Consider the following 13,401-nt stretch of genomic DNA (forward strand, 5'->3'; position numbering starts at 1 on the left):
CATACTTTATCAACTAGAAAACACAATTGTTTTTTACATTTTTGAGTGATAGAAAAGGCCATATTTTGTGAAATTTTGGGCATTTTTCCCCCCAAATTATGATACTAAGTGCCATAACCCTTATTTTTCTGATTTTTCTGAATTCAGAATCTAATTTTTAATTAAGGACGAAAAACAAAAATCAGTTTAATACATCAAGAAAAAATATCATATGTCAAAGACGAAGGAAAAAATGTGTGGATCGTGTGGGCTCACACGCACCTCAACCCAGTCCCCGCATCTATTATCCACTTTATATTTTACCACCACCATGTTCATGAGTTCATTTCTTCCCTCCGATAACTTATTTAGTATTTACCCCAAAATTTACCTCCAATCCCAATCCCCCTTCATTCATCACTCACCTACACCCCCACTCTACCCACACTCGTAGATAAGAAACAATAAGACGCCTCTCTCTCTCTCTCTCTCTCTCTCGAAACAAAAAGACAGCTCTTCTCACTCGTCTCACCTCTCTCTCTCTCTCTCCCTCCCTCTCTCCATGGCAATGCAAATTCTCTCTACTTCACCTTCTCCCACACTTCTCTCCCGGAAATTAACTAGGTTTTCGTATCTTCCACCGCTTCCGACTCACTTACACTCTCTCCGATCGCATTTCCGGCGACGACCGTCGCTCGCAGTGGCCTTTTGTTCGTCTCAGGTGGCGCGAGGCGTCGTTGAACTGGTTGCTGATACGCAATTGTCTCCTACATCGCTCTCGCCATCTCGCACATTTCTCGATGCTCGCACTGGTGAAGGTATATAGTTAGTTATAACTAACTGTTTAGGTGCTGTTTAACAGTCATTAGTTACATTGTTTATCTGTGTGTGTATTCCGGATTATTTGAAATTAGTAATCGAGGACTGTATATAAACTTATGAACTATTTCTGTCTGCGTTTGTGTAATGAACTATTCCTCGGTGTGTGTGTGTGTGTTTTATTCGAAGAATTTTGAAATTTGTTATTCCTCCAATTAGTTAAGCTCAGAGGAGATAAAGAGATAGGTGCACACTACATAGTACACTTAATTTATGCAAGTTTGTTTGTGGTCGAATAGCTACTTGCACCAGCATAGATGTGTATTTACATATACATGATTTGATTGGGAAAATTATGAAATTTGTAAATTCCTGCATTTATCTCAGTGAGTATAGTTTTTCTAAGTTTTCAAGCTTAAAATGGACTTGTATACTTAATTTAGCGAGTTTGTTTGCTATATAATAGTTATGGAAACCTGTGCAATGATTGCAGATTTGATAGGGAGCCTAATTATTAAGCTGTGGATTATTCTGTTTGTGGATATGGTTGAATCAGTTGTTTTTAGCTATTTGGAGTTATTAATACATGTGGATGTATTGTTCATGGATGTGAATTCAGTTTTTTTCTATAATGTTATTAACAGTTTATGTTTGTTTTGACTTCGTGCTGCTTTGGTAATACAGTCTATGTTTGTTTTACATTATATTTATATTTATTTTCTTGTTCTTGTAATTATCAAATTATCTGTTCTTATTGGTGTCTCAGACTCTCAGTTTGATACTGATGTTTTCTTACTCAAGTAAAAATAAGGGATTTTCAAACATAGTATGCAGACCATGGATTGAATTTTGAAATTTTTAGATACGGATTCTATATTAATTTACTAATATTAGTCGGCTACTGGTCAGCATGATATCGGTCCAGTTTACGTGGTGTTTATGGGGCCTCATGGTAATTCCATTCTGGAGTGACGAGAAATTATATTTAGTATTGTGACGTGTCGGTACTGTATTTTTGTCGCCCCTTGTGTTATGGCGGACTTCTTTATTATATATAATATATTACTGGTTGGTTGGACATGAAAATCAAACAGAATACCGTGAAAGTAATATTACCTACATGGAAAATCGGTGTTTTCTCAATTGTCATTTTATCTGTGCTTCATGGTAATTCAATATATGAGACTTAAGAGTGACAAAAATAATGTATTAGTACTACGATGCGTCTGCATGTATTCTTCTTGGCACTTGACATTTGAATTATATCCATTTTTTATATTTATGTTCAGACATGAGATCTCTTAGGAAACACAGCGGCCGTAACCCTGCTTCCTGAATGTACACAGCTTATTACCCCTTATGAAGTTACAAAATGGGAAAACTATAAATTAAAAGTACTTAACTTCCAATGAGTAATAATTTATTGACATAGCTGCAAAAGTGGGCATTGCTTTTGAGCAGTTTACAAAAAAGAATAGAAAACCAACAAAATTTGGTTAAGACCTGTCAGATGACTTCACAAGTCAGTATCAGATGAAATGTTAGAATGTATATCGAACATGCAATCTGTAGCAGATTTCACACACACTTCAATAATACATAAAAAAAATAGTTCTCCCTTCAGATAACTGATTGGATGTTGTTTCTTTGACTTCTGAGTTGTCTCTTTCTGCAGAACTACTCACTGGAATTCAAAGAGAGGTGGAAGCTGGAAAGTTACCCATATCTATTGCTCGTGGAATGGAGGAGTTGTACCAGAATTATAAAGACGCGGTAATCTTTTCCCCCTCCTCCGCTCACTTTTTTCTTCTTCTTAAGCATAAATTTTATAAGATTTTTCTCACATATCCTTATATATAATAAGCACAAGGGGGATTTTATCCAATTTGGTAGTATTGGTACCTGACGCCCAATGTAATAAGGACCGTTAGGTTTTGAAATAAGTATAAAATAGCCGTTGGATCTGAAATAAAGGAATATTCTATATTTTAATTATTTAAACCACAAATAAGTAGGTATCCTAAATCAAATAGAATATTTTATGCAAAATTCGTAACGGTCTTTCTTCTTTAGTTTTCAGATAATTTTAGTTGGATAATACTTTTTAAACCATCATTGAATTAAAGATTATCGCGAGCTTTGTGTGGGCCGTAAAATCGTCAAAATTTGATTTCTAGAACTCAAGATAGATCCTAAATAATTAGAATATGAATTATTTATTATTTTCATGTAATATTTATCTGTTAAGAACACCAATATAATTTTAATATTAATATATTTATAAGTAATAAAGGAAGGCATGAGAAATAAATTTAAAATATTAAAAGAAAAGTCCGTGCATTGAACGGGTTATAAGATAGTCATGATAGAATAAAGTAATATTACTTTTAGTCTTCAACTTATCTGCTGACACTTGCACCCTGATGTTACGCTTTCTACTTTGTATCAGCATGTGCATAACAATGTATGTTCCTTAGGCTGCATAATATGAATAGCATGTCTGAGCTCTTTAGTCTTTACTATAAAATAATCACATCGGAATTATTGAAGTCAATTTCTGATTTAGTATTGTGTCAGAGTAATACATGATAAGCTTATAACTTGCTGCCATAGAAGTGGAACTGAATTAGTATGGTATTGGGAAAAATATTATTGCATACAATCATTTCTATTTTCATATTATATGTTATCAAAGTGATGGTAACTAGAAACTTAAGTTTAAACATGCCTTCGTGGCTTCACATCATATTTCCATAAGTTGTAGCTGACATGCCCAATCTAAATTTACATCTTTTTTTAATGGGTTACTTTTGTAAATTTTGATCGGCCCCGTCATTGTGAAGGCTTAGTTCTTGTCTTCTTAGAGTGTCAGATATTTTTGAAGGCCAAGTACATGTAGAAGTCTTTTTGCATTGCAAGCACCTTAGAGTTATGTTTGTTTTACAACTGTGCCCTTCGAAGCTTATTTTGGTTTCAAAAACGACGTCACTGCCAATAAAACGAAGGTCCATTTAATATTAAAATCTTTCTTGAAAAAATTAACTCTTTGCTTGATTGCTACCTAACACCATCACCATTTTTATTTTGCTTACTACATCAAAAGTTTCTTTCTCGCCTACTTCATATTGACCTCTTACTTTTGATGTAAAATCGTAGTAAATATATGTCTGAATATGAGCAGTTATTATTACTATTGCTGGTAGTGGCCATACAGTTTCAACTATCCAATTTCACATGCCTTGTGATTGTTTGAGCCTAGATGAAAATGGGTCAAGTAGCCAATTCTGTATGTTCTCATGCTTTTTGAATTCCTGTACCTGTCTACTAGAAGAAACAAAATTCTTTGACATCGATAAATTTTAGTTGTCTTTTCTTGGAAGAGCCTTGGATGTCACCAAAGGGTTTATGGTCTTATTCTTCATATTTTGATAAGTTATGGTTACAATGCTGAGCATAACTAACTTGTGTGCATTAAAATGGAATAAAAGGTTCAAAATGTTTTATAATTTTATAGGATGTTAACTAAAGATAATCCTGTTACATGACTAATTTGGAGAAGATGGAGACCGTCTTTGTAAACTATCACCTTTCTTAAGTTCAAATTTCAGAGATTCTATTCAATATATTCAGGTTTTGCAAAGTGGAGATCCCGACGCAGAAGAGATTGTTTTGTCTAACATGGCTATTGTTTTGAATCGTATCTTCATGGTTGTGAAGGTATTCCCATTGGGCCACGCAAGTTGTCATGTTGGTAATAAACAAAATATACATACAGCAGTACATATCTTTCTATAGAAGTAATTGTAAATTTTCAGGATGCCTTTGTCTTCTCACCGTATCACAAGGCCATTCGAGAACCTTTTGACTACTACATGTTTGCTCAAGACTATATCCGGCCTCTGATAAATTTTGGGTAACATGTACTTATTGTTGTTCTTATTTTTTTCCCTGTATTAATTAATAGCTTTTGGTTCGAGTGGAAACCTAAGGCCTTTAATTGGTTAAGTGGTTGAATCTTCAGCAGTTCTGCTTTTCTCTTTGAGAGCTAAGTTCCTCAAAGAGTTCGTTTACCCTAGAATTAGGGTTTTACAGTTCATGTAGTTTAAAATGTAGAAATAAACCCATGAACTATTTTTCTTTTTGTGACTCCAGTGTTTGTCAAACACATTTCCCTCGCTAACTTACCAAGTGTTGGAGGAGACATAATGGGTTTTCTTTATGAGTTTGGTATAATTATTTTGTATGATGATGCACATAAGCTGTCTTAAACATTTTATCATTGTCCTAAAAAGAAAATTAAAATTAAAGAAATAGTTAAATGGAAAACATTTTTTGATTTATTTATTATATATTTAATCAATTGTTCAATACAATTTTGAATGATGCAACCTACAAATTAATGTTCATAATTTATACAACTTTGCATAAATTTATTATGTTAGATTTTCAGAAATTTAAATTTTACACCCAAATTGGCTAGTGTAAGAGTGATGATGTGCAATTGACAAACTTAAATATTCGCAATATACCTAGATATTGCTCAAGGGTTTATATGTATGCTTTATAGAATCTTAAGGCTCAAATTATTAGGAAAACTAACCCTTTGAAATATCTTGCACCAATTAACCATAATGAAAAATAGAAGATAGGAGAAGTATTGATTTCGAAGAGTGATACTTGCCCAGCACACCCTTGGACCGGTTTTATCCATTATTTAATACTCGTTTATGATATTAAGGTTGTTTTACTTGTATACGATACCACTCAGGTTGTTCGGTCGAATTAAAAACTGCTAAGATAGTTTGGTTAATGAACACTATTACCTAGGAAGTCGAACTTGCGATATGATTTACCACCCAAACTCAATATAAGAAGTGGCTTATCTACCCTTCCCTTTTTTAATTTATACTTCCCACAAAGTAGATATTGCTCTATGCCAAGCACATAAAACTATCTTATTTGCAAAGAACTTAACAAAAAATTTCTTGACACAAGTACAACTTCCATAGGTAGTCAATTCCTCTAAAAAGATGCACAAAAAACCCGGGTCCGAAAATTTGGCCCGACCAGGCCCGGTCAAAGCTCGGGCTCGATCCTGGCCCTGGCTTAGGGCCTCGACGGGCCTTATATTTTTAGGTAAATCGCGGCCCGACCCGGTTAAAAGCCCGGTCCTTGGCCCGGCCCGGTGAGCACCAACTTTAAATTTTCTTTTAACAGATCACACTACAATGGATACTAATTAATTACCTCGACAAAAGCGAAATACTCCCTCCGTCCCTTTCCAATGTTTACATTTTTTAGAGGGTCTCCGACACGCATTTTAAGGTGCATATAAAGTATAGTTCTGTAACTTTTTTTTACAATTTTGTTTTTCTGAATAAAAATTAAAACATTCAACTTTTATTCAGAAAAAGAAAATTGTAAAAAAAAGTTACAGAACTATACTTTATATGCACCTTAAAATGCGTGTCGGACACTCTCTCAAAAATGTAAACATTCGAAAGGGACGGAGGGAGTAGATTTTAATAAGCAAATGAAAGAAAGTTTTAATGTTTATATTTAGTTAAATAAAAAACTAAAATTTTAACATGTATTCTTGCGGTTAAATTGATTAAGTTGTCATAAGTTTTTGGTTTCATATTTTTTATATTTGTTGAATATTTGTATCCCCACACTACGTAATTGCGCCTTCTTTTTCGCACATGTGTAAGTCTTTGGTCACATTGTGGGAGCTGGCTCAATGTTGTATGTTTCTAATTGTGAGGACCTTTAAGTACTAAGTTTAGGTTGGGTGCATGTGCCCGACGATTAACAACATAGGATTCGTTGCAGGCTCTTTTCATTGCAGGATCTTTGAGATTTACTGGTTATTAAAGATATGCATCTTTTGTCGAAATTCATGATAGTATTTTTCTACCATTTTTTTACCTTTTGGTGTATTGATCATATCTATTCATTTAGGAATTCATATGTTGGAAATATCTCTCTTTTCAACCAAATGGAGGAAAATCTTCGGCAGGTAATTAGACTATATTATGGTTTCATCTTATTCATATTTCGTTCTTGTAATTCCCAAGTTGTAATCACTATGATTGTTGTCTACAGTTCTTGATTACTACTCTTGTGTTACAAAACCATGTTAAATTGTTATTATGTAATTGGAATTGTATAAAAATTAGAGTAAGATTGAATAGACTTGACGCAACAGCAGTTTAAAAATGTCACTATCACCACCACGTCAATGCTGCAAACTGGGTAAACTCCATGCTGAAAGTCTATAGCTCATAAAAGAAGTTTCACACAAAGATTATGTGGGTGTCATAGTTTCATACAATTCAGAAGTAAACGTGATTGAGAAAACCAACCCAATCCATATTATTATATGTGATTTCAGCTGATCAAAAAACCCAAAATATGGATGGGATTGGGTTATAAAGGTTAGATTCAAATTAGAACCTTGTATTAGTTTTGAACTTAGGACCAATATCTGCTGTGGATTTTATCTAATTAACGACTAATATATCTGCTGAGGTAAACAATATGTTTGATTTTGCTACAACACACAATACTTTTGTGAATTATAGAGTATGGTGTATTTATGCAGTACATAATAATTTTTCTTTCTAATTTACACATTTTGTATCAAAAAATAAATTATTTACTCATGATACAACTTATATTTCACTCTAATAATATGTTTGAAAAATTGATTATAAGAAAATTCATAATAGATTAAATACTATGAAAAAGTATTATGCTCTTCAACATGATATACAATATAGTTCTAAAGTTCTAATATTATAGTGGTTTTAAGTGGAACCTGACCGAAACATATTATCAAGTAAGAACCTAAAAACATTCTAAATTCCTTGTCAAGAGAACACTGGTAAAACGGAGGATGAAAGTGATGAAGGGAAATGAGGGCAGTATGAAACATCGTGTGTTTGTTAGTAAACCGTTTTGAGTTGTTGGAAAGTTCATCCTAATTGGTTATAAGACAACGCCTCTTAACCCCTCCAATAACCCTTCTAATATCAACCCTCGTATTTTTTAAAAATTTCTTAAACATCATTTTAAAATTTCTAATTCCTCTTGACTCTACCAATCCCTCCCTAACCCCGAATCCAAACACATCCTCAGTGTTCATTAGAAAGGAATTGAACACAAACACTATGACTCACTGCTATCCATGCTCATTATTCTCATTCCAAAATTGAAAGAAATGGACAACATACAACTCTGTGCAATTTTAATGTCGTTTAGTTGTTTCTTTCATCATTGCCCTTTCACTTTTCTAAACATTCGTTTTTTTATTTTCTATACTGCTAAAAGAGTTACATTAGTGTTTCTGCTATTTCTTCACCCGTACAAACAATAGAGTGTAACTACGCCTCTCTTAAGGGTGGAACTTCAACATTTAGCTTTACCAGAAGCCAGAAGGTCAAGTAGGTTGAGGAACGATTTCCGTGCTGATACTGATGATTCGTCGTGTCTTATTTGCTTCGTCATTTATTTACATTTGAGTTGATAATTTTGACAAGTTGATTTCTACTTGTTTTGACTGAATCTGCTTAAGACTATCTTCGCAAAATTTCTCCTTCTTCTTGATGTCTGTAGTTCTTGTTTTGCATTTTCTAGAATTTAATCAGTACTTCTATACCATAAAATCCAGGGCGACAACATAATCTTAATTTCCAACCATCAAACTGAAGCAGATCCGGCTGTAATCGCGTTGCTTCTCGAATCAACACATCCTTGTATTGGAGAGGGCGTGGTAATAAATATTTTTGCTAAGTTACAGTACCATAAATTCATGTGTGGATGAAATTTGTTCGTGGTACCAATATCTAGATACTGTAATGCAGACCTATATAGCCGGAGATAGAGTTGTAACAGATCCTCTTTGCAAGCCATTTAGCATGGGAAGGTGATTCTCACATTTTTTGGTCCACAGCCTGAAGTGGACATGTTTTCATTTTATCTTTCTCTCACTAATTATACATGTTTGGCCTGCATCATGTTGTATAGGAATCTCTTGTGCGTGTATTCAAAGAAGCACATGTATGATGATCCAAAGCTTGTAGATATTAAAAGGAGAGCAAATACAAGGAGTTTAAAGGAGATGGCTCAGTTATTGAGGTAAACCTTCTTTACTGTTCTGTTTTCCTGACATCTACCATAATAAATTTGGTTCCACTTTACATGATTTCTATTCCTGGCTTGGTATGCTAATTACAAAACTTCTACTTCTTGTTGATATCGGAACTTGGAAGATGTTTTCTAATTTTTTGTCATAACAAGTTTTTGTTGGCAGGTTTATATTTGGATAAATATGCTGTACTATCATCACAAATAGTTAGTTGTATTATTGATATCTGAAAACTCAGTGAATTTGTGTAAGCAACCTAACTTAATAATTCTGTTTGTTTAGAAATAGAAATAAACATCACTTTTGAGTAGTTGTTGGACAGTACATTATGGCAATAGAAGTCAGTTTTAAGTTTTGAGTATGTTCTTGTTTTTGTTACTTTCAAGCTGCAGTTCTTACATATTTTTATTATTAATTTATTATACAACAAAACCGCTGCAGTTTAATAAATGATGAAGTGATCGAGATTTACTTACTGAATTCATGATCTTAAACATACAAAAAGATTAAGGAATAGTATATTCAGTGCCAAGGTTTACTCCAAAGACATGTTCTTATTAAATCCAAATCGCAGGAGTGGATCAAAAATCATATGGATTGCACCAAGTGGCGGACGTGACCGTCCTGATCCTGCCACGAAAGAATGGTTTCCAGTAAGCTATTTTCTTCAAAATATGATTAATTGCATAAATTTGCAGCTTGTGATAATTACCCATGTTCTCGATCGTTACTAAAATGTTACTTCTTCACACTTCCTTATGAGTAAATGCTATTATGTGATTCCTGAGTTCAGAAAACACAAAACCCCTCTAGTTTTGCATATTAAATAAATACCTCGGGAAGGTAGCACATTTGTATGTGGCCAAGTGGCATGCGTGTCTTAATATATAAAGATTGTCAAGGTGGCATGTCTATAAGCGACACAGATCGGGCCACCTTATCTAGTTTGGTCATGTCAGCCATGAAATTTTGAGTTGATTTTCTAAGTATATGATAAAGAAACCTGAATCAACAGTGCAGGATTATATCGTCATATTCACCAGCAGCATGTGATACTTAATTTGCAACCAACAAGACGATACAATTTTGTAAGCAGTTGTTGATTTTGATGAGAATATTTGCCAGTGAATTTAGCTCGTGAATTCTGATTTCGACTGACTTGTCCGTTCCTGTGTGTTAATTTATGATTTAGTTTTGGAATTATTTTTTCCTGGACTGCAATTTAAGTTATTTCGGTTTTATTGTGATTCATTCTTGTTAGTCTTATACTGATACAAGAGGTTCAGGCACCCTTTGATGCTTCTGCAGTAGATAACATGAGAAGGCTTATGGAGCATGCTGGTTGTCCTGGTCATATATATCCAGTAGCTCTTCTGTGCCATGATATTATGCCTCCTCCAGCCAAGGTTTGATGATCTGGATGGTTTATCTTTGCTTGTTAATCACGACTTCAGCTGCCTCTTACGCTAGGAAACATCAATTTTAACAGGTTGAAAAAGAAATTGGAGAGAGACGAATGATCGCTTTTCATGGGACCGGATTGTCAATTGCACCCCCAATAAATTTCGATGAAATTAGTGATGACTGTGGGAACCCTGAAGAGGTTGGTTAATCATAGTTTAATATTTTGATGAAAGCATACATTATTGATAATGTTCGGAGTCTTATGTCAATGCACCACCACCCCCTTGTGAACCAAAAAGTTCAAACCACCACAGGTGCACACACAAGCTGTGTTTGTATAATTAACTTTTTAACTCATGACGTTCTGGTACAATTTATAGGGTAATTTGGGCCACTTTTGGTACTCAAAACTCCTTCATTATATATCCTTTTCTTATATTTCATGAGTGACTGACTTGCCTGCCTCTGCTCATTTGATGGCCATTGAGAAGTTCATTGTATTGTGCTGATCTTTATCTAAATCTCTTTTTCTGGTAACATAATTCAACATACCTATTTCTATTTGCAAAGACCATATTCACAGTCTGTTAGACAAAGGACACAATGTATTAATTTTCTGACTCGAGTAACTTTACCATGTCCAGTAGGCTCTCTGAATCGAGTTTTGTATACAAACAACTCTGGAGCTAATAAATGTTCAATTGCAGTTCTCTTGGAATAAAAACGTCTCTGGAATTCTAGAAGTAGCAAGTATCAATTTATTAGATTAGGGGACTCTCAGAAGAAAAACTTATAAAATATGCAATTTGACTGACCATGCTCATTTTCTGATGCATCAGGCTAAACTGGCATATTCACAAGCTCTTTATGACTCTGTCAATCAGCAATATAATGTGTTAAGATCGGCTATACATGGGAAACAAGGTCTAGAGGCATCAACTGCTGCAATTTCATTGTCACAACCATGGCAATAGTCTATACTGCAAGCACCTGTTCTTTTCTCCTGTGTTCTAATCAGGTTCCTTCTTGTAAAAATTAAATTCCTTTTTGTGATTTCTACTTGTAAATACACTGTTATTCTAAATGGTATAATCCCTGCCTGTACAGGTAAGGTGGTTCATCTTAAAATGTACAATTTAGAAGAAGAAAAAACTTTGGAAAATAGCGCCTGCACTCTTTTTGATGGATAAAAGCTTTAGCAATCATGCTGTTTTTTGAATTCTCCAAAAAACATTATATCTGCTCAATTGCTCTTTAATAGAGTACCATCACCTTCACTTGTTCCTATACTAAGATTCAAGGTGTGTTCTGGTCCCTGAGGTGAGAGTAGATTGTATTTCCCATCATCCCACATGGCTAATAATATTTCTAACGTTGGTTATGTTTCTCTTTCTGTATAACAATATATCTGCACATGTCTTTTTGTCATATGCATGTGAGATATAATAGAAATTAAACCAAAAGTTAGTGTCTGAGCTCAACTACGAAAATTTTTTGTGCATACAAGAGCATGCATGACTTGGTTGCTTGGCAAATATCATCTTTCATAAATGTCATATGAAGAAAGTAACTTAATTGAAGTTCTCTTTTTTTTAAATGCAATATGAATGTTTGTAGTTTGCACTAATTTTGGCTAATATTAAAGAACTACATCAACTGGTTGCCATTCTAATTTGCTCGACTATTTGCAGGCTAAAAAATTCTTTTGACACCAGTGTATAGCTCTTCAACCCAAAGATATAATGATTTTCATTGCCTAGTGCTGGGTATAACTTCCTGTCAAGTTCTTTGAAGACCAACTCACTAGAAACCAAAATACCTGAAGAGATATTACTAGATCCATGTACAGTTTTGTGTTGGTTCCTCATGGTCAATTCCATTAGTAAGCAAGATACTTTGTATATTTTAAGAACAAGTTATTAGTGTTATTGAAATTATGCTAGACTAGTTTCCGTGTACAGTTGGGAAATGCCTTTCTAAGGTAACCCCTGGAGAGAATATGCAGAAACCGGACTATTTTATATGTGAAATCATAGTTCTGAAAATTTCTGCTCAGTTTTATTTCAAATTTGAGTGTTACTAGGAGGATTCATACCCAACTTAACGTTATTAGAAGTATACCCATTAGCAAGTGAAAATTGTCTAAGCTCTGCTTAATGCTTTGTTACCACATTGAGAAGCCTAACAATTTATATTATGTTTACTTGCCGACATATTTTGTAACTCGTTACATAGTCCCCAATGTTAAACAGTAGAAATCAATTGTTGAGCCGAATGAAAACTCAAAACTTGCTTCTTTTTTCCATGTTGGTTTTTGCAGCAATATTCTTGACTGTGATAGAAGTGTTTGATATGCCTGTCAAGTGTGTGCTAGGTTAGGAGTACAATCCCCATTAATATACTTGTTAAAATGCAGAGGCCTTCAAATACACAATTGGTATGTATTAAAATTCAAGTTGTCCTTATTGATTGGAAGATTAATCTCCCAAACCCATATTCTTCAACTCCAAAGCGCTACACAAGTAGCAACAAGATCGTGAACAGGAAAAGAGGGCTAGTAGCAAGTAGCAAGTAGCAAGTGAGTCCTGAACACAATAAGAAACGAGAGTTAGCACAACATTTCATGCACGTGAACAAGTGGAAAGACACCGCAAACAGTACAACGAATCTACTCAAAAACCCTTTTAGAATTTAGGAAAGGAAAAGCATTGAAAAACAAAATGGTAGGATTAGTATTATTAAAGTGTGTATGCATGTGTAGGGACTAGGGAGTATAATAATCTAGTTCAAGTTTGGTTGTGTCCCTTCTTTTTGATGCTTGGTTCTTGTGTGATGGGAAGGTTACCATCCCCTTTCTTCACCCTGCATGTTTCCAATTGTTTATATGTACCCCCCCCCCCCCCCCCCGATAAAGAAAACACCACACCCTTTTGTATTTGTTTTTGTGCTTACTTTTGGAGGAGTATTTCTGCATTTTATTAAATCAAATTATTTTAAAATATGTTGTTTCTAGGATTTAAGGGTGCAGTATGTCATTTATACTCGGATCG

General features: G+C 34.2%; 1 protein-coding gene across 3 annotated transcripts; it reads left to right on the top strand.

Moving 5' to 3' along the window:
• Nucleotides 1-396: 396 nt before the first annotated feature.
• Nucleotides 397-12,406, top strand: LOC141671075 (glycerol-3-phosphate acyltransferase, chloroplastic-like). 3 transcript variants are annotated; one of them, XR_012554935.1, is made up of 14 exons: nt 397-797; nt 2,474-2,571; nt 4,429-4,515; nt 4,614-4,711; nt 6,760-6,817; nt 8,471-8,572; nt 8,664-8,725; nt 8,827-8,937; nt 9,522-9,600; nt 10,234-10,353; nt 10,437-10,550; nt 11,191-11,369; nt 11,459-11,671; nt 12,043-12,406. XR_012554935.1 is itself a non-coding variant. In XM_074477168.1 (13 exons), exons 1-12 carry the CDS (start codon nt 542-544, stop codon nt 11,323-11,325), a joined length of 1,320 nt encoding a protein of 439 aa, XP_074333269.1. In that variant the 5' UTR covers nt 397-541; the 3' UTR covers nt 11,326-11,369; nt 12,043-12,406. The 3 variants fall into 3 exon arrangements, 1 of the variants encoding a protein (XP_074333269.1); XR_012554936.1 differs by having other exon boundaries at nt 11,459-11,652; XM_074477168.1 differs by lacking the exon at nt 11,459-11,671.
• The last annotated feature ends 995 nt before the right edge of the window (nt 12,407-13,401 follow it).

This window comes from Apium graveolens, chromosome 7, assembly GCF_009905375.1.
Source record: "Apium graveolens cultivar Ventura chromosome 7, ASM990537v1, whole genome shotgun sequence".
Lineage (NCBI taxonomy): Eukaryota > Viridiplantae > Streptophyta > Magnoliopsida > Apiales > Apiaceae > Apium > Apium graveolens.

Excerpts from the sequence above, each read along its gene's own strand:
- LOC141671075 (XM_074477168.1), top strand. The coding sequence starts at position 542 with ATGGCAATGCAAATTCTCTCTACTTCACCTTCTCCCACACTTCTCTCC. Across the intron at positions 798-2,473 it reads CGATGCTCGCACTGGTGAAG|AACTACTCACTGGAATTCAA; the intron begins GTATATAGTTAG and ends CTCTTTCTGCAG. Across the intron at positions 8,573-8,663 it reads CTTGTATTGGAGAGGGCGTG|ACCTATATAGCCGGAGATAG; the intron begins GTAATAAATATT and ends ACTGTAATGCAG.